At 39.5% G+C, this 21,870-nt stretch overlaps 1 protein-coding gene and 1 non-coding gene across 4 annotated transcripts; one reads left to right on the plus strand and one right to left on the minus strand.

Moving 5' to 3' along the window:
- Positions 1–5,424: 5,424 nt before the first annotated feature.
- Positions 5,425–16,925, plus strand: LOC131242575 (thiamine biosynthetic bifunctional enzyme TH1, chloroplastic). Of its 3 annotated transcripts, none has more exons than XM_058241302.1 (11): positions 5,425–5,577; positions 6,715–7,053; positions 7,168–7,242; positions 13,468–13,543; positions 13,631–13,706; positions 13,989–14,123; positions 14,721–14,785; positions 14,871–14,963; positions 15,107–15,231; positions 15,726–15,982; positions 16,170–16,925. In XM_058241302.1, exons 1-11 carry the CDS (start codon positions 5,536–5,538, stop codon positions 16,711–16,713), a joined length of 1,827 nt encoding a protein of 608 aa, XP_058097285.1. In that variant the 5' UTR covers positions 5,425–5,535; the 3' UTR covers positions 16,714–16,925. The 3 variants fall into 3 exon arrangements, with proteins under 3 accessions (XP_058097285.1, XP_058097286.1, XP_058097287.1); XM_058241304.1 differs by lacking the exon at positions 5,425–5,577 and adding an exon at positions 5,695–5,852; XM_058241303.1 differs by lacking the exon at positions 14,871–14,963 and having other exon boundaries at positions 15,104–15,231.
- Positions 16,926–20,099: 3,174 nt separating this feature from the next.
- On the minus strand, positions 20,100–20,172 carry TRNAA-UGC (transfer RNA alanine (anticodon UGC)). The gene has a single exon. It is a non-coding gene; the product is annotated as a tRNA-Ala (tRNA).
- Positions 20,173–21,870: the final 1,698 nt, after the last annotated feature.

Raw genomic sequence — 21,870 nt, forward strand, 5'->3', positions numbered from 1 at the left:
ATGGGTCGATAGAGAACGAACCACTATCATCATCTCAAAAGGTATTTGAAGCGGAGGGAAGCCACCATCCACCAATCAAGGGTCTTGATTCACGGTCATCCCAAACAATTCCGTGTTGATTCACGGTTGTTTTGAGGCATTTCGCGGTCAATTTCCTTCACTTCATGGTCATTTGCATGCATTTCGCGGTCAAATCGCTTCAAACCATGATCATTCCCATGCATTTCACAGTCATCCCAAACAATTCCGTGTTGATTCATGGTCGTTTCGAGGCATTTTGCGGTCAATTCCCTTCACTTCACGGTCATTTGCATGCATTTTGCGGTCAAATCGCTTCAAACCATGATCATTTTCATGCATTTCATGGTCATTCCAAACAATTCTGTGTTGATTCACGGTCGTTTCGAGGCATTTCGCGGTCAATTCCCCTCACTTCACGGTCAGTTGCATGCATTTCGTGGTCAATTCGCTTCAAACCATGATCATTCTTATGCATTTCACGGTCGTGCTAAACAATTCCATGTTGATTCACAGTCGTTTCGAGGCATTTCGCGATCAATTCCCTTCCCTTCACGGTCAGTTGCATGCATTTCGCGGTCAATTTGCTTCAAACCATGATCATTCTTATACATTTCACGGTCGTCCCAAACAATTTCGTGTTGATTCACGATCGTTTCGAGGCATTTCGCGGTTAATTCCCTTCCCTTCACGGTCAGTTGCATGCATTTCGCGGTCAATTCGCTTCAAACCATGATCATTTCCATGCATTTCACGGTTGTCCCAAACAATTCCGTGTTGATTCACGGTCGTTTCGAGGCATTTTGCGGTCAATTCTCTTCCCTTCACGGCCAGTTGCATGCATTTCACAGTCAATTCGCTTCAAACCATGATCATTCCCATGCATTTCATGGTCGTCCCAAACAATTCCGTGTTGATTCACGGTCGTTTCGAGGCATTTCGGGGTCAATTCCCTTTCCTTCACGGTCAGTTGCATGCATTTCGCGGTCAATTCGCTTCAAACCATGATCATTCCCATGCATTTCACGGTCATCTCAAACAATTCCGTGTTGATTCATGGTCGTTTTGAGGCATTTCACGGTCAATTCCCTTCACTCCACGGTCATTTGCATGCATTTCGCAGTCAAATCGCTTCAAACCATGATCATTCCCATGCATTTCGCGGTCATCCCAAACAATTCCGTGTTGATTCACGGTCGTTTCGAGGCATTTCGCGGTCAATTCCCTTCACTTCACGGTCATTTACATGCATTTCACGGTCAAATCGCTTCAAACCATGATCATTCCCATGCATTTGACGGTCATCCCAAACAATTCCGTGTTGATTCACGGTCGTTTCGAGGCATTTCGCGGTCAATTCTCTTCCGTTCACGGTTAGTTGCATGTATTTCGCGGTCAATTCGCTTCAAACCATGATCATTCCTATGCATTTCACGGTCGTCCCAAAATATTCCGTGTTGATTCACAGTCGTTTTGAGGCATTTCGCAGTCAATTCCCTTCACTCCACGGTCATTTGCATGCATTTCGCGGTCGAATCGCTTCAAACCATGATCATTCCCATGCATTTCGCGGTCATCCCAAACAATTCCGTGTTGATTCACGGTTGTTTCGAGGCATTTCGCGGTCAATTCCCTTCACGTCAAGGTCATTTACATGCATTTCGCAGTCAAATCGCTCCAAACCATGATCATTCCCATGCATTTCACGGTCATCCCAAACAATTCCGTGTTGATTCACAGTCGTTTCGAGGCATTTCGCGGTCAATTCCCTTCTCTTCACGGTCAGTTGCATGCATTTTGCGGTCAATTCGCTTAAAACCATGATCATTCCCATGCATTTCACGGTCGTCCCAAACAATTCCATGTTGATTCACGGTCGTTTCGAGGCATTTCGTGGTCAATTCCCTTCCCTTCACGGTCAGTTGCATGCATTTCGCGGTCAATTCGCTTCAAACCATGATCATTCCCATGCATTTCACGGTCGTCCCAAACAATTCCGTGTTGATTCACGGTCGTTTTGAGGCATTTCGCGGTCAATTATCTTCACTCCACGGTCATTTGCATGCATTTCGCAGTCGAATCGCTTCAAACCATGATCATTCCCATGCATTTCGCGGTCATCCCAAACAATTCCGTGTTGATTCACGGTCGTTTCGAGGCATTTCGCGGTCAATTCCCTTCACTTCATGGTCATTTACATGCATTTCGCAGTCAAATCGCTTCAAACCATGATCATTCTCATGCATTCCGCGGTCATCCCAAACAATTCCATGTTGATTCACGGTCGTTTCGAGGCATTTCGCGGTCAATTCCCTTCACTTCACGGTCATTTGCATGTATTTCGCGGTCAAATCACTTCAAACCATGATCATTCCCATGCATTTCGCGGTCATCCCAAACAATTCCGTGTTGATTCACGGTCGTTTCGAGTCATTTCGTGGTCAATTCCCTTCACTTCACGTTCAGTTGCATACATTTCGCGGTCAATTCGCTTCAAACCATGATCATTCCCATGCACTTCACGGTCGTCCCAAACAATTCCGTGTTGATTCATGGTTGTTTCGAGGCATTTCGCGGTCAATTCCCTTCCCTTCACGGTCAGTTGCATGCAATTGACCGTGAAGGGAAGGGAATTGACCGCGAAATGCCTCGAAACGACCGTGAATCAACACGGAATAGTTTGGGATGACCGTGAAGTGCATGGGAATGATCATGAATTGATGCGAATTGACCGTGAAATGCATGCAAATGACCGTGAAGTGAAGGGAATTGACCGTGAAATGCCTTGAAATGCCCGTGAATCAACACGAAATAGTTTGGGATGACCGTGAAATGCATGGAATTGTCCGTGAAGTGGAGGGAATTGACGGTGAAATGCATGGAAATGACCACGAACTGATTGAAATTGACCGCAAAGTGAATGAAATGGATTTTCGACCATCGACCTAATGGAATCTTGGAAAATAACTAGGTTAGTTGGCTAAAGTATCTTCTCCTACCCCAAAATCATATAGGGTACATCAAGTAGCTAATTTTGGTTTAGAAGATGTTCTTGTTAAATGAATAGAGAAATAAAATAGAAAAAGAGAGAAATTTTTTTTATATACTTATATATACATATATTATATAAATATGTATTAGAGAAAATTGTAGGTAGAATAAAGTTATCCATGTAAAAAATAAAAAATAAAAAAATAAAAAAATTTGCATAGACTTTTATGGACTGTAGTTATGGCTACAGCTATAATCTGTAGCTATATCTTCGATACATATCGAACACACTTCGATTAATCGAAAATTGCAGGATTTTTTATGCAAAGTTGCTGGACAGTTTTGGACCTTTTTCGATTAATCGAAAGACATTCGATATATCGAAGTACATATCGAAAGATCTTCGATGCATAGTAGAGGACATAATAAAAAAGCATTGGCTGTGGTTATCTCTACGGTTATAATCCGTAGCTATAGATACCAGCTCTTTTTTTCCCTGTTGTAATCCCCACCGCCTTTGTGGGTCCTTTTATGAGGTATGTGTTATATCCAAATCGTCCATCTATTTGGCGAACTTGTACTAATGCTTGGGAAGAAAAATAAGATAGATTTAGCTATCAAGTGGACCACACTGTAAAAGGCTGTGGATGATTGAACGTCTACCATTGAAAATGTTTTAGGTGTCACAGAAGTTTTGGATCATTATGAAATTTTTTTTCCCTCTTCATCCAGGCTCTTGTGACCTTATAAACAGATTGGATGGAAAATAAATGTTATGGTGGACCCTACAAAATTTTTAACGGGAAAATCAATTTTCCCGTTGCTCTCTGTGGTGTGGTCCAGTTGATCATTGGATAAGAATATTTTTTTTTGATAATGCTCCCAAATGATCTCGAAATATGGATGAACGTTGTGGATATAATAAATACGTAACAGTGGGCCCATGTAACTTTGATATCTTTTGAACCATTCGTACAGCTCGGAGTTCGAGGAGTGTCAGCGCTCGTCTTCGAGCACCACCAATCCGCTTGAAGGAACAAGCAGCGGCATTTTCGTCCTTTGGCAAGCCATCCGTACAGCTGGGGCGTATTCTCGCAAAGGAAAATGAGGTGGGCTTTGTCTCCTAAATGGGCCATAAATGGGTCGTACAGTCGCAAATTTCTCGTTTGGACAGGGCTTGGCCTGGCTTTAACCTACTCCTTGACACCCCTAATTCTTGGTGATCTGGGCACTGGTTTTGTAGTCCGGACCGCATGAACTTACACTATTGTTGGAAGCTAGACAGGCCTGCCGTGATGTTTGTGAGAAATTCACTTGTCCAATCATTTTATCTGCTTATATTAGGTAATGAGCACACAAATGAGGTATATAAAAAACTCAAGTGGCCATGCCACTTGAAAAAGAGCTGGGATGAAAATTGACTACACTTAAACCCTTTCTAAGATTTAGAGTGATGTTTATATGCCATCCAAGCTGTTTTTAAGGTCATTCCCACCTGTGTGAGATGAAACCTAAAAAAAAAAAAAATTCCCGATTCAAAACATTTTATATCTCTATGAATGCCGGGAGGATAGGCGTCTACTTCACCTTGTTTCTTGACTCACTTGAGTTTTAGATTTACCTCAATTTTGTGCTTAAAATCTTAGCATGAGCTGTCAGAACAGGTAAACAGACTAGACTTTTCACAAACATAACGGTGGCCCCACTTAATTTCGGGTGTCAATGGGCCGAGCTCGGGCCTAAATATTAAATAAGGCCGGTCTGACGACCCGGCCCAAGCAGTTCAAAAATTCGGGCAGACAACCATACCCCGGGCCCGGCTCGTTGACAGCCCTACCTTCAAGCCCATTTAGTCTCGCATCTGTCGCGACTGAGGATGCAGCGTCTGTCGCCGGACACGGATTAACTGCTGACAGCGTTTGAAGTGACGTCACCAAGTCATGTGAGCCCTACCGTAATGTATGTGTTTTATCCACTCAGTCCATCCATTTGGAGGGATCATTTTGGATGAACGGTGTGGATACAACACATACATTATGGTTGAGCCCACGGAACTTGGTGGCGTCTCTTAGTAGCGAAACCCTGTGAGTAGCGAATCTGCGTCCTCTGTATCCAGCATCCGGGGCCCACATGCTGAGATAGTCTGAATTGAACCGTCCATTGCATCGTTGCTTCCATAGACAATCCACCATCCCATAATCAAGCTTCATCGATCAGCCTAACCTTTGATTGTTAGAGTTAGTACGAGCATACAATTTTTCTCTTCATCGTTCTAAATTCATCAACAGATAGTAAGTGTCAAAGTCATCCGTTCAGGGCACGTTCTCTCAAGGTGGCCCGTATAGCCCAGAGTCCAAAACACGGATGGTTCCGATCATCAAACCACTCAATAGGCCACACTAGGCCGCGACAGATGGCTGGAATCTCAGTCGCGACATATGCAGAGGTTACTCTTTCAAGCCCCGTTTCCCTCCTCTCTCTCATTCTCTTTCTGAAAGCCTTTGCCCTAGAATTCCCATTTATTTTATGGGTCATACAGAAATATTCTCACATTCCTTCTCTCTCCAGGTAAGAGATATGAGGGTATTATTGTAATTTCATCACATATTAAGGTTAGACTTTTTCTTTATTTCTATAAATTCTGTAGAATACATGGCTTTAATTTATTATTTATTATTGTTTTATCTCATTTTCTTTTATGAATGCCGTTTCTGGTTCCTGTTTTTTCTTTTTAATTTTCTATTTTCATTATTTTAGGTCATTTGAAGCTTGTACTAATCCGGAAATATGTTTCAAATTGCGAAAATGCCATTTCTTGGTTTTCCGTTGCTGACTTTGAGATTGTAAGCTGCTGTAGCCTGCAAAGTCTCTATTTGATTTTCTTTTTTCTCTTTATCAACGATTTTTTTCTGTAATTCCTTTCTCATTTTCTAATACAGTGAAAAGTAGCAATTAGTGTTTGGATCTGCTGCTTAATGATACGTTTTTAAGTTGTAGTTTTTTCGTTCACCGCAATCTGGACCATCCAATCATGGACCCGAATGTGGACAAAGCATAGCCTGAAATTCACGCTGACAGAATAATATTTCTCATTTTATGGCACTCGTTGCATTTGGATCACCGATGGTTCTACTTCCGCCTATCAATTGGGCAGTTGGGATTGTTTGATGATTACAATTTTCTGTTTATGCTCGCTCGTCAATGGGCTCTGCTACTCGGATGGCATGAACTGGGCATGATTCCGGAACTTAAAAAAGCCATTGTGATTCATGGACGGGCTTTGTACTTGCCACATGTAAGATCTTGATAACTAAATTAAATGTTAGTATTTAGTGCTGGATCATTTCCGGTAAGGGGTCATTTGGCAATCTGGGATTTGGGGCATTTGGAATTGGATTTCCTAAGTAAAGAGTAAAGCTCCCTTTTCAATTCGTCAAGAGAGGCTAGTATTCCAGCTTAAAAGTCAAGGTTTATGTGCTAGTTTGTTGATATAATTTAGAAAAATTTCTGCATCATTATGCAATCATTCTCAAAGGTATCTTCTTCTATCGGATGTTCTTTAGCTTTATGCCACTTCTTTAGTGCTATCCTGTCTGCACTTGGTTTCAGTTATATCCAAACAGTTTCTTGTGTGGGTTTTTCTTTCTTTCTTTTCCTTTTCTTTTATGCTGAAGTTACCAAAAATGTAAGCGCTTTTCTCTTCAGACATATTCATTCAGAGATCGTATTGACACCACTCCAAAAGTCTTTCAAACTAAAAGAAATCCAAGTGCCTGTTCACGGATTGCAATAAAAATTACCAGAGGGATGTCCAAAAATGCTATGAGTGATAGGACTTGGACTCTCATGGCAATGCTGGAAGGAAAAGCCACCAGCACCAACGGGCATTCCAAACATAAAATTCCACACGTCTTGACTGTTGCGGGTTCCGATTCTGGAGCTGGTGCTGGAATCCAAGCTGACCTCAAAGCCTGCGGAGCACGTGGAGTTTACTGTTCGTCTGTAATAACTGCAGTTACCGCGCAGAACACAGTTGGGGTTCAGGTTGTGTCCTAATACCAGACAGAATAAATACTTCCCCAAGAAGGCAATATTTTCTCGTGCCACTACTCATCTTGAAATGAGGTTTTTCTAATGGAGCCATTCTCTTATAACCAGGGAGTTCATCCTGTTCCAGAAGACTTTGTTGCCGAGCAATTGAGGTCTGTGCTTTCTGATATGCAGGTTGATGTGGTAAGTGACAAATAATCAAAAGCAAGTTATGATTAGCTGCCATCTGAAGCTAGTTCCCATATCCAACACCTTATTGTCTTTGTTGGATTTATCGCCATGTAATCCCACCTTGCTCTGCAACTATTAATGCATAATACTTGTAAATTTTTTTATTGGTTTTGGCATCTAATGGCAAATCTAAATTCTGTCGTGATATCTGTTCATATCTAATATTGGCCGGTCAAGCATAAACAATTGTCTAAATTGTTTTGGTCTCAAATACCTAACAAAACGAAGTTATTTCTTTTCTAACTGGCTGAAGGAATGTTGGGAATGTAGGATCTATAAATGTGATTTAATTACTCATATGATATCTGACTGTTATTTGAACTCCGATCCATATGGCATACTTTATTATTTGTAGGTGGTTGAAGGTTAATAATGCCTTCAAGTTCTCAGTAATTTCAACTCCCACCATATGCAGCAAAATGTAAACCATAAATATTGTGTTAGCTGACAAACATTATTAGCCCTGTTTGTTGTTTCACTAATTTCAATGTTGTTAGCTCCAGAAGTGCTGATCCACCTACTGCCAAACACTTGAATTGTACTGCATCTTGATTCATTATCTTACTGGGGATCACGTCTTTCCTTCCAGTGTCCTTCAAGACCTGATTTTGATATACCCAAACCTAATCTTGTCTCTCATTGACATGAAGGTTTGATATTTTTCAGATCTGTGTGTATTCAGTTAGAGATGATAAACATTTATGATGCCTTTTACAAAAAAAAAAATATTTCATGAAAAGTTGTCGAATATTGCTATGAATTTATTAGCACATGTTTCTCTTTACAAATACACATGTGAGAATGAACTTCACATTAGTTGAGGCTGAGGAACTTTGTAATAGGGGTGAACATACTTGCAGTGCTGATGCAGTTAAGCTTGGACTAGCTTGACAGGTAGGCATAAGGTGCGTTTCACTGACATATCAATGACTTACATTGAGTTTGTTCTGACTGGTAGACTAGCTGAGAGGAGGGTGGATGCTATTACAAGATCATGGAACTTTGAAATGGTGTAACAGGATTCATGTAGCTGACCCCAATAATTGGGATGAGGCTTCGATGATGATGATGATGAGTGAACTTTGAAGTGTGTGTGTGTGCACGTGCGTGCATGTGGTTTGAACATCTATGGCTTTAACGTTTTGGTTGCGATTGGTGTCCTTCCTTTCGTCTTTTCTGAATGTAAATGAATTTCAATTATTAGTGATATAGTTTGTGAATGGGAATTTGAAATGCCAAACGTTTGCAAATTCCTTTCAATTTGGTTTTTGATCACTTAAGTTCATCATCATCATCCAAGCCTTATCCAACTACTTGGGGTCAGCTACATCAATCCCTTTCCGCCATTCCACTCTAGCAAGGGCCATAAATTCAGTTAGACCATATGTCATCAAGTCTTCTCTTTTGACCTCCATCCATGTCCTTTTGGGCCTTCCACTTGCCCTTTTAGAGCCTTCAACTTGTACCAACTCACTTCTAACCGAGCGCAATTCTTGCTCTCCATTGCACATGACCTAACCGTCTAAATCTACTTTTCCTCATCTTATTACCTATTGATGCTGCTCCTAAATTCCTTTGAATGCATTCATTTTTAATTGTATCCTTTCTTGTCTTGCTACTAATCCATTTTAACATCCTCTTTTTAGGTACACTTATCCTATGAACATATTGTTCATTGACTGCCCAACATTCTTGTCCCACAAAGCATAGCTTATCTTATAACCATCCTATAAAATTTCCATTTCAGTTTGAGATATGGCGATCACATAAAACTCTAGAGGCACATCTCTTTTTCTTCCACTCTAGTTGAATTCTATGGGCAACATTCTTCTCAATCTCTGCACTCTCATGAATTATCGACCCAAGATATCGAAAGTGGTCATTTTGGGAAACTTCTTGGTCAGCAATTTAACTAATTCCTTGTTCCTACTCCTATTGTTACTAAAATTGTACTCCATATACTCAGTTTTAGTCTTTATTAATTTTAAATCCTTTAGATTCTAAAGAATGCCTCATAAATCCAGCTTTATGCCTTTTGTCGTCCCTCATCATGTTAATTAAAACTATGTCATATGCAAACAACTTACTCCATGGGATCTCTTCTTGCAAATGCCTCGTTAATTCGTCCATAACCAATGCGAAAAGGTATGCACTCAATGCTAACCCCTAGGTTAAAGAAATAATAAGCATACCATCTTATAAAATGAGGGAATTTGCAACAACAAGGTGGGTAACATGTTTTTTTAGTCTTTGCATGCCATTTAACAAAAAGTTGGTGCTTCCGATGCAGAATCAAAAGAGGATGATTGAAGTCAATCATGAGGAATATATGGTGTGAAATGTTGGTTGGTTGGTATGGTTTTAAAAAAAAAAAACAAAAGAGAGAGAGAGAGAGAGAGAGAGAGAGAGAGATTGAGAAAAAATAGCTTTGAACCTCTTTGGTTTTTGCTTGTGGGAATAGTCCCACATTGGAGAGAAAAGGAGAACTTTTTCTCCTTTATATATAGAAGCATGTGGTAAGCTTATGTTGAGCTCTTGAGAATGCTATGTCATAAACCACACGTGTGCGTCCGCCGTGCCGCGTCGTGTTGTGCGGGCTTGAGCTTGTCTACATGATTCATTTTTTTTAAAAAAAATTTCTGTTGTTTTTTTCTCTGCAACCAAGTCCTTTGCAGCAATATGTGGCATTTTATCGCAATGTTTTGTACTGTTTGTAAAACGGATGCTTACGTTGGCGGACACCTAGGACTGACACCTAAGCGCCAGGTGTCCGCCATGTCAATTCTTTGATTACTATAAATAGTAATTCCGTGAAAAATCTAAGAAAGCATGTAGCCGCGCAGTCATTTTTTCCAAAAAAGTTTTTTTTTTTTTTCCTCCTTGACTAATAAAAAACTCCATTGTTTTTATCTTTTTCCGAATTGGTGGAGGTATTGTGGGCATCAATCACTTGGTGTTTATGTGGGTCATTTCAGGCCAATTAGTGGTTGTATCCCAAAGGCTCTTCGTTGCAGGAGATTTAGATCGATTATTCAGGCCATCAAAAGGGTGTGAATAGTCTTCAGGAAAGCGACATGGTTCTGCGCCTCCACCGAGTTTGTTGATGCTATCTTCTAAGCATTTCCTTCATTCATTGATACGTTGCTTTCCTTCTTTTACGTTCTGTGAATTTCAGATCTTATAATCTGGCATTATATTCATACATCTTTAACTTTATTTATTAATTTCTGTGCATTGGAATAACAATATGAAGACTACATCGGTGCACACAAATTATTTTGCGTGTAGATCTGTTTCCCTTTGCTTCAGATCTGTAGATATTCCAGTTAGTATTCTAGATCTGTTAACATGCAAACCGAATATGTATAGATTTGTTTCCCTTGGCTTCAGATATTTAGATATTCCTGTTTATATTTCAGATTTGTTCCGTTACTTATATCTACAAATTTATTTAATTATTTGTTTAGATCTGCCTTATAATACAAATCTCTGGTAGAATATGACATAAATTTAATTATTAAATTTTTAGTTACTTAGATTTTATAATTACTCTGCATCAGTTTATCAAATCTTGCTATTACATAAATCTGCAACTGTTACGTTAGATCTGTTATTTTAAATTTTAGATTTATCTGTTAATAAGATTCATCTGATTTTTTGATTTTGCCTTTATAAGATTCATTTGATCTGACAAGTCTAGTCTGCATTAATTTTATTTAAATGGATTGTTATAATTGTTTTGCGATATATTATCAATTTGGACTTAGAAATTTAAAAAAAAAGAAAAGTAATTGGTGTCCTCTTCTAAGAGTTACTCTCTCTCCTTTTTGATAATAAATTTGTTTGATGGGTCGAATTTTAAGAGGTGGGTGAAGAAAATTGATTTTTTCTTAAGAAAAGAGAAATCTTAAAGGAGGAATCAGATACTAACTTGATGGAACTTTATCGGTCCTGGAGACTTAAGAAATGGAAAGAAGATGATGATTTTTGTAAAGATCATATTAATCTACAAATGTTAAGTGTGATTTGTTATTTTAGATTTCATATTTCAGATTAATCTGCAGCTGTTACGTTAGATCTCCAAGACTAATAAAGTTTCATCAAGTTAGTTTCTGGTTCCTCCTTTAAGATATATAGAAGTTTCTCTTTTTTTAAGGGAAATTCAATTTTCTTCTCTCACCTCTTAAAATTCAACCCATCAAACAAATCTATCATCACAGAGGAGAATAAGTGACTCTTAGAAGAGGACATCGTTACTCTTTTTTTTAAAAAAAAATAATTAAAATTTCTAAGTACAAATTGATAATATATCACAAAATAAATTTTGACAATCTAATTAGATAAAATTAATACAAACTAGACTTGTTAGATCAAATGAATTTGATAAATGTAGGATTGGAAAATCAGATGAATATGATTAACAGATTAATATGAAATATGAAATAACAGATCTAACGTAACAATTGTATATTTATGTAATAGCGGGATTTGATAAACTGATGTATAGTAATTATAAAATCTAAGTAACTGAAAAATTTAATAATTAAATTTATGCTATATTCTACCAGAGATTTTTATTATAAGGTAGATCTAAATAACTAATAAAATGGATATACATATATTAGTAATAGAACATGTATAAAATATAAACAGGAATATCTAAAGATTTAGAGCCAATGAAACATATTTATAGAGATTTGGTTCGCAGGTTAACAGATCTGGAATACTAACTGGAATATCTACAAATCTGAAGTAGAGAGAAACAGATCTACACGTGAAATAATTTTTGTTCACTAATGTAGTCTTCATATTGTTATTCCGATGCACAAAAATTAATAACCAAAATTAAAGATGTATGAATCTAATGTCAGATTATAAGATCTGAAATTCACATAACGTAACAGAAGGAAAACACCTGGATTAATGAATGAATGAAATGTTTAGATGATAGTATCAACAAACTCATTAGAGGCGCGGATCCATGTTGCTTTCCTGAAGACTATTCGCACCCTTTTGATGGCCTGGATGATCGATCCAGATCTCTTGCAATGAAAAGTTTTTGGGATACAACCACTAATTGGTTTGGAACGACCGATTTAAACACCAAGTGATTAATGCTCACCATACCTCCACCAATTCGAAAAAAGATAAAAACAATGAGGTTGTTTATTAGTCAGGAAGGAAAAAAAAAAACTTTTTTGGAAAAGATGACTATGTGGTTGCTTATTTTCTTAAGTTTTTCCTGAAATTAATAATCAAAAGGTTGACGTGGCGGATACTTGGCACTTAGGTGTCAGCCAACGTAAACATCCGTTTTACAAACGGTCACAAGACATTGCGATGAAATGACACGTATTGCTGCAAGGGACTCGGTCAAAGGAGAGAAAAAAAGCAACGGAAAAGAAAAAATGAATCATGTAGGCAACCCTGAGTCCGAGCCCGGCTTGGCCGCACAACATGGCTTGGCAGGCGCACGCGTGGTTTATGGCATAGCATTCTCAAGAGCTCAACATAAGCTTACCACACACTTCTATATATAAAGGAAAAAAAGTTCTCCTTTGTCTCCAATGTGGGACTATTTCCACAAGTAAAAACCAAAGAGGTTCAAAGTTTTTTTTTTTTTTCTTCTCAAACTTCCTCTCTCTCTCTCTCTCTCTCTCTCTCTCTCTCTCTCTCGTTTTTTTTTTTTCTAAAAACCATACCAACAAACCAACACGAAAAACCTAATACCTTGGAAGACTTATAATTCTTTCCAAGAATAAAACATAAGGAATAGCTCTAGTCAGACAGTTTTGTCAAAGAAATCTTTGTTGGATTAAAATATCTTGACCAAAATGACTTTTCGCACTAAGATCCAATTCTGGCTGCCTTTTTTTTGAAAAATTATTTGGAACCATGGTTTATTCACTTATTTCCACATGCTATTTCATTACTTTCACCCATACAAAAGCATATATGGTTAAGTGGTTCAAGCAGTAGTCATGTCTATCTAATTTTTATCCACCACTTCCAATGCATGCAATTATTTTTTGCTTGCTGCTTTCAAATTAAAGCATATAGCACAATCTCTATAATTCAAGCTCTGCCATTTTTTTTTTTCAGTTGAAACCTCAGGATTTATGCTGCTTGCAAATTGATAATGCAATTGATCATAATGTTATTTTGGAAATTCCTCAGGTAAAGACAGGCATGCTCCCTTCTATTGGTGTTGTGAAAGTTCTATGCCAAAGTCTCAAGGAGTACCCAGTTCGAGGTATACATGGATATCACAAATGGGTTTGAATTGCTTTCGTAAGTGGTGTGGCTTGTAAATTGATACAATTTTTACCTTTAAAGGCAGCTTTAGTGGTTGATCCTGTCATGGTATCTACGAGTGGGGATGTGCTTGCCGGTCCTTCTATCCTTGCTGGATTTCGGTATGAAAACTTTTTCATGTGAAACTTCATTACCAGGTTGATTTCCATGCTACTTTGTTCTACCGCTCGCATAATGTACAACAGTGTTTTGTTCATAGACTTGCTGTTGGTGTTGAATACCCTTTTGATTTTAGTATATGTGTATCAAGATGCAAGTCTGACATTATGCTGCATTCTTTGTTCTTTCAGTCAAGGATGAGCGTTTCCATTCTTTCCATTCTCATTAAGTATTAATTGTTTGGGGAAGCTCATGCCATTAATTCTGCGGAATCTGTACTGCAGAGAGGAGCTTCTTCCAATGGCTGATATAGTGACCCCTAATCTGAAAGAAGCTTCCGCTTTACTTGGTGGCGTGCTATTGGAAACAGTAGCTGACATGTGTTCTGCAGCAAAATCAATACACAGTTTGGGCCCCAGGTCAGTGATTGTAAATCTACCTTTGAGCTGGTCCTATTTCTCTAGAAATGCTTTTATTTTCTGCCAGTAGAGTTTCAGCCGAGTCATTTGTGTCTATATGAGTCATAATCTCTAAGCGTTGTCCTCATTAATTAGGGTCGGCACCTGTGTTATATGAGTGCCTATCAAATAATCATTTTTTTTTTCAGATTATTTCGAAAAAAGGAAGTTAATCTAGACCTTAAAAGGCATGACCTCTAACAGACATACATAATTTTTTTCCCTGCTTCTGACCCTTGGAGACAAATGAAGATGCCCATGTAACCAAAATTCTCATAATTTGAGAGTTCTGTGGAATCTGTGCTCTCATCAGAATAATTTAATAACACCAGGCATGTTTGCCCCTTTTGCCTTTGCTACATGGTACTCATTTATCTAGTTCAGATTGTGCCGGCCATGTGGCGCATAGCTCTTCGATTTCAGCTTCCTATATAGAATCATATTTCGATATTATTGATAGTGTCAATCAGTGAAAATAGATACTTGAATATAACTATGATGCTTCAATTTGAAAGAGGATGTGCTAAATCAAGAACCATGTGTTACTTTCTGTTGCAGAAACGTGCTTGTGAAGGGTGGGGACCTCCCAGATTCCTTAGATGCTGTTGATATATTCTTTGATGGTACGAGATATATTTTTTTGCGGGTCATCAAGCATTGCCAATGAGTTTGCATTCTTCCCATTTTTTACTTTGCCACACTTTTAAGGTTATGTTTGGAGCATCCTGGTTCCCAAGGAAAACATGATGACGGCAAATCGCAGTTTTGATTTGGGATGGAAAAAGATGCCCACCTTAGTGAGTTCAGTTTTCCATGATGCCCCAAACTCCAATCCTACCTTTGTTTGCTTGGAATTCCTGCTAGTTGTATTTTCATGGTACATCCAAACATTACTTTAGGAATCAGATTTTTGAAACATTCATTTTATTTATCTTGTGCAGGAGAGCATTGCCACGCACTCCGCGCATCGCGAATAAGGACTCGTAACACACATGGAACTGGTTGTACTCTAGCATCATGTATAGCTGCTGAGTTAGCTAAAGGCTCTCCGATGCTTCCAGCTGTGCAGGTAGTGCTTTCTCAATGGGAATTTCCAGGTTTCAATATTACTTGGGCTTGTTCAGTTCAGAGAGTCTCATTCATTTGTGGGTAGGAAGGCCTGAAATGCTTGGTTTGCATTGCTCTTCTTTTGGCACGAAGTTCTATTTGGATGTTGCAATGGTTTGGATGGATTTAACCTGAGCCAGTTTTTGTCCAACTGCTCATCTCTAAACCCATCCATTAGTGCAGTTGGTAGTTCATTTCGACTGTTCTCTGTCTGTAACATCCAAGGTGTTTGGTCGCCCCTAATTCCTGAAATATCATGAAAATTCACACCAAATTAGACTGACTAATCCTGAAATTTCATTATATTTGGTGCAACCAAATGCACCCTTAGATTTCAATTATGGCTGATGCTGATTCCATTACACTTATTGGCAAGTTGTGAACTAAGTTACTGATTTTGATTGCTCTCTCTTGGTAATCTAAATTTCTCCAAAATTTTCTTCTGAGCTCCTGCAGGCGGCTAAACGCTTTGTTGAGACTGCTCTTCATTACAGCAAAAACATCGTCATTGGACATGGGCCTCAAGGTCCCTTTGACCACTTTTTCAAGCTTAAGAATCACATTGGCAGTCCATATTCAAGGCGGCAATTTGATCCTAATGACCTTTTGTTGTATGCGGTTACTGACTCTAGAATGAATAAAAAATGGGGACGTTCTATTACAGATGCTGTTAAAGCAGCCATTGAAGGAGGTGCCACCATCATTCAGCTAAGGTTTGTTATGTTATCATATGTGCATGTCATGCTTGCATACATGATGCTGCATTTGCTAGGTAGCTTAGAAGTCCTTTCTAGTATTACAGAATTTTATGTTCTCGAGACACTGAGTTTTGACTCTGGGTGACATGGGTCGACTCTAGTATTATGTTTTTGTAAACGTGTTCCTTTCTTTTCTTTTCAGAGAAAAAGAGGCGGAAACACAGGAATTTGTGGAAGCTGCTGAAGCGTGTATTGAAATTTGCCGATCCCATGGAGTTCCCCTACTTATAAATGACAGATTGGATGTTGCTCTTGCTTGCAATGCAGATGGCGTGCATGTTGGCCAGTCCGACATGCCAGTGCGAGTAGCCCGCATGCTTCTCGGGCCCGAAAAGATCATTGGGGTCTCATGCAAGACACCTGAGCAAGCCCAACAAGCCTGGGCTGATGGTGCTGATTACATTGGCTGCGGTGGTGTTTATCCGACAAACACCAAGGAAAACAATCTCAGTGTCGGTTTGGCGGGTCTGAAGACGGTTTGTATGTCTTCCAAATTACCAGTGGTTGCAATTGGCGGTATTGGTGTTGGGAATGCTAGTTTGGTCATGGAAATTGGTGTTCCGAATCTGAAAGGTGTTGCAGTCGTGTCTGCTCTTTTCGACCGAGAATCTGTTTCCAGGGAGACTCGCAGGCTTCGTGCAGTGCTGATGGCTGCAACTTTGGCTGCAACTTCGACTGAAGAATGATTGGTAAGAGTTTATTATATGTTTCAATTAAATGAATGGATAATCTGAGATAGAACGAGAAAAAATGATATTATTTTGACAATCACCATCGCTACCAGTAAAATCAGAAATGACCCTGAAAATGTCGGAACTGGTTTTTTGTATACAGGTCTTTTCTTGACCGATGTACACAATAGATTGATAATGTACTTGCAAAGGGTGATTTTCTTTGATATGGAGGCTATTTATGATTTACTTGTTTAAGTGTGTTGGCTGATTTCTTTCCTTTTATATTTCAAAGCACTTAATTATAGGAGCAGGTGTGAATTTTTAATGGGATTTTTACTGCATATTCCTCTGAAAATCAGATTTTACAAAATAATGCCTCCATGAACTGAATTTACCAGGTAGTGATTCTCAGGGAACGAGAGTAACATTTGAACACACACACACACACACACACACACACACACACGTGTGCGCATGCATGCACGCAGTCCGATCTTTGTGATAGGATTAATCTATTGGATGGTTGGATGCCATATGCATACAATGTAGGCCCCAAAATTCTTGACCTTAACACTTTTTTACCCTCTAAAGGTAGTGTGTTTTTTTTTTTTTTTTAATAAATTTTAAAATTTAAATTTAATTTAATTTTAAATGTTCTTGGAGGCATTATTTCATAAATTTCGAAGTCCTGAAAATTTTGTGGTAAAAATTCCATTGTTAGTTGGTTACAGTTTATTTTATTTTTACAGCTAAGCTGGGCACGAACCTGAGAACTCAATTTTGAAACATGTCCTTGCCTCCACAAGTGGGGCCCAAAGTTTGACGATCCTGGTTGTTGATCTGATGGCCTCAACCATCGATACACTATCACCAAAAATCTCCCCTGAGGGATTGTCCTATTCATCCAGTGCAGGATGTATCATGTCTTGAGGCATCCGAATCTGTACATTCAGGTCCCATGGTACGGTTATCCAGGCCACTGATCCAACTGGTCCCACCTTGTTGGGTATGGGAAATGCCAGAAATCTTCTAGACTGAAGATCATACAATTCCTAACGCATCTATTGATGCTGCAAATTGGCATTTGAATAGCATCCACTTCCAGTGGAAAAAATGGTGTAGGACTGGATGCCAGGTAGGCCGTTAACGGGCTGGGCGAAATAAAACATTTGAATCGGCCTAGCCTGTCATGCCTGGACCAAACAGTTCAAAGTCCATGCCGAAGTGAACCCCAGGCCTGGCCCGTCGACAGCCCTACTGCCAGGATCTTCCTATTGGTGTCTTTCTTCCTAACCTTGGCCTTTGTCTCTGCTGAAGGTGGCTTTTGTTTTGTTCTCATGTGTAGGCAGCCAATCAAAGGGTTAGTATCTTCAAATTTGGAAGATTTTCAGGTCATGTACCATCCATGCCATGACCATCAGATCAGCTGTCAGGATCACCAGATCCTGTGCCCCCACATGTTTGGAATTGGGAGCCATAGCGAACTGCCCATTTGATGAAGCTGGGTGCCTTGTACTTATTCATCTGTCCTCTCACAATATCTCTTCACCGGATGGATTTTCCCTCATTTTAGTTAATTGTTACACTGTATTAGAGATCGTGTATCTTTGGTAAGGATTAAAACTAATCTTGATAACCAACAATCAGGATATCTAATACATAATCATGATTAACTAAAATGAGATGAATTATTTTTTAGGCATTTACTCTTCAAGCAGAAGCACTGTACTTGTGAGTTATGATGAATGTTTTTTCTTGAGCCAAATGCTCAGTTGAAAGAGTTCTGGGCTTAATTTTAAGCTACACATGATACAAGCAAAGGAACCGCCTCGACTGCAAGGTCTGTGGGGCCTCTGTGCTGTCTGTGAAAAATCTACTCCAATTGTTAGTTTGGCAAGGTCACATAGGACAGGGGAAGTCAGGCGGGCCGCGTGACAGGAGAAAGTGTGAATGGAGACATCCGCCGTTGAAACCTTCATGGGCACACGAGTTTCGGATCACACTGGTATTTGTGTTTTCAGTTCATTCCAGTGGGAATAATGTTACAAACAGTTTGGATGGCATATAAACATCATGATGGGCTGTGGGAAGGTTTCAATGGCAGGTGTCTCCATTCTCACTGTTTCCAGTTGTGGCCCACCTGAGTTTTGGATATGCCTCATTTTTGGGTGCCTGTCTTATTGTGAGCTTGCGAAGCTGATGGAGGGAGTATGATTTCTCACTGACACCACGGTGGGCCCCACATACCTTCTGCCTATAGGACTTCCAGTGAAGGGTGCACTGGCAACTGGTGTCCCTGTCCCGGCCCAAACAGCCTTTTACAGGGTGATACTTCGATCTGCTTCATTTGGCTTCTGTCGTATTGTGAGTACTTGGATCTGCTTCATTTGGCTCCTATCGTATTGTGAGTTTTCGGAACTGATAGACATTAGACAGTGGATTTCCCAAAGACATTGGGGTGGGCCTGACATAGCCTCCGCTCAGGGTTACTTTCCACTGGTGGGAGCATTAGAGGCCCATATCGGATGTGAATGATACAGTGCCTCACGCAATCTTGCTGCAGTGGCATTGTCCAAAACTGTAGTTGGAGGTCATGCAATTTTCTGTTTTTCTGTCCTAAATTATAAAGGGTCAATTAACAGTGTGGATTGAGTATGAATTGGAATCGATGTGAATTAGAATTCCTAATTGTATTCTGCACAATGCAGATAAACTTTAGTGGAATAAAAAAATTGTGTTTGGCAGGATGCATTTTATGAATTCTTACACGTGGCCCACTGTGATGTTTATGTGAAATCTACTTTAATCACCAAGTGCGTCACTTCATTTTAGTTATAAAGTCCAAAATATCAACAGAGTTTGTGATTCAAGTATACCATTAGATTAGAAATAATATATAGGATAATGCTCACCCTTATTTTACTTCACTTGAATTATGGGTGAGCCTGACTTTTAATCCCAAAGACTTAAATTTTCCTTCATGTGGCCCACTTGAATCATTCTGATGGGGCCCATTAATTCTTAAAGTGAAATTACCATTCAGAAGCTGACTAACGTCACCACATTGTGTTAGATTCACAACTTCAGCTGCTGATTTCAAAACGGCTGAATTGGGGCTGCCGATTACAAAAACTTTTTAATACGCCACACCGATCACCACTAAATCTACGCTGCCAAACGACCAATAAGTGAGATATATACAATAGAAGTTCCTATAGCCACTGTTTGCAACTTTGCATGGTACTTACCCTGGGATGATGGGTGGTTAGGATCTCTCCACTTGATTTAATCAATTGATCACCACCAACATCAATGTAGAGAATTCTGGAGATGGTCCATTGGATGGGTGGTCTGGATCACAGCAGTAAAATAGAAGGCAAAAAAAATAAAAACAACGATGGAGATGCGGGGTATCGAACCCCGTACCTCTCGCATGCAAAGCGAGCGCTCTACCATGTGAGCTACATCCCCATATGATTAAATATTCTGATTTATTCATTTTATTTTAAGTACAAAATCCATGCTGTATGGAATTAACAAGACGTTGTAGCCTTGCATACAGGTGATATCCTAAATATTACACAACACCCAAAGCTTCCAACAACCTGGACCGTCCATAAGTAGGTCGTACTATAGATGGTCACTGGAGGATGAAATCAGCGTCTGATCCAATGACATATCCACCGTACACGCTAGTAAGCCGTACATTGGCCTGGAGCAGGGGCAGACCTTCATGTATAGACCTATCAATAGCCCCGGCGTAGGTGTTACCTGGGCAACAGTTTAGTGGGTGTTACCCCTACCGTAGGGCCCACATTGATGATGTTTTTTATATCCACGCCGTTCATATGATTCTCTAGTACATTTTAGGAAATTGTGCCAAAAATTATACATATATAAATCTCAGGTGGACCACACCACAGGAAACAGTGGTGATTGAGTGTCTCACCATTAAAAATTCCAAAGGGCCCACCGTAAAATTTTCGTAATGTTTATTTGCAATCCAAACTGTTTATAATGTAAAGAAGCTATGGATGATGGGAACATAGAAATATCATATTGATCCAATACTTTTGTGGCCCACAAAAAGTTTAATGGTTAGTAATCAATGTTTTTATTGGTATGGTCCACCTGATATTTGGATCTTCTTATCATTTAGAATGATATACTAAAATGAGATGTAAAAACAGATGGACGGCATGGATATACAAAAAATACATCAAATTGGGCCCCACACGGTTAGGATAACACCCAGTAAGCTATTACCCGGGTAACAGCTAACTCGCTCCCCAGAATGTAGGTCGAACTGGTGCCGTGACGGGTCAAAGGAAGCAAGCACGAGATCTGGGCTGTTCGGTGAGTGGGACCCACCATAGCATGATATGCAACAAAATTCCCTTGAAACTCTAAACGGGCCTGGCCCATCGATGGGCAGTAAGAGATAGTCCAAGCCAGGCCCGTTAAAACGGGCTTAAAGTTTACGGTCGGCCCGCCATCGGCCTAATATTTCGGTCCAACCAGGTAATCGAAGCGGGCCAGGCCCAAGCCCGCAAGCCAACCTGGCCCAGTGCTCTCAGAGCACTATAAAAATGCTCCAGTGCTCTCAGATCACTATATGTTATGGTGCTCCTACTCGCGTGGCTTCACTTGGACAGTCCAATCGATCAATCTGAACTGTTCATTAAGTCGAGAAAACATATTTCGGCGGCCAGATGATCTAATCCATCCTTGAATTTGTCCTTTTTTCTATAGCCATCCTTTTCCCAACCAACGGACAGGATGATTACTATTGCCTAACAAAATCAGCTCTTTAGAATCAAAATCAATCCATGATGGCCCCTACAGAAATTTATAGATCAAATGGTTGATTTAACCCACTTATACAAATAATCTTGACCGTCCATATAAAATACGACTGATCAGATGGTAAATATTTTAAACATCAGTGTAATGTTTATACTGTAGCGCATAAAATGTGCATTGGACCTAATGAACGGTCCAGATCAATAAATTGGAGTCTCTAAGTGTTCCAATATAACTAGATGCACTACAACTTACAGTGCTCTGATAGCACTGGAGCATCTATCTTTTAAAATTCCACCACAGATTTTTGAGTGGTCAGTACAAGAGGGAGGAGGGCCCAATATAAAATCTCCAAACTCTCATTAC

This window comes from Magnolia sinica, chromosome 4, assembly GCF_029962835.1.
Source record: "Magnolia sinica isolate HGM2019 chromosome 4, MsV1, whole genome shotgun sequence".
NCBI classification, from domain to species: domain Eukaryota; kingdom Viridiplantae; phylum Streptophyta; class Magnoliopsida; order Magnoliales; family Magnoliaceae; genus Magnolia; species Magnolia sinica.

Excerpts from the sequence above, each read along its gene's own strand:
- LOC131242575 (XM_058241302.1), top strand. The coding sequence starts at position 5,536 with ATGGGTCATACAGAAATATTCTCACATTCCTTCTCTCTCCAG. Across the intron at positions 5,578-6,714 it reads CACATTCCTTCTCTCTCCAG|ACATATTCATTCAGAGATCG; the intron begins GTAAGAGATATG and ends TTTTCTCTTCAG. Across the intron at positions 15,983-16,169 it reads GCCACCATCATTCAGCTAAG|AGAAAAAGAGGCGGAAACAC; the intron begins GTTTGTTATGTT and ends TTTTCTTTTCAG.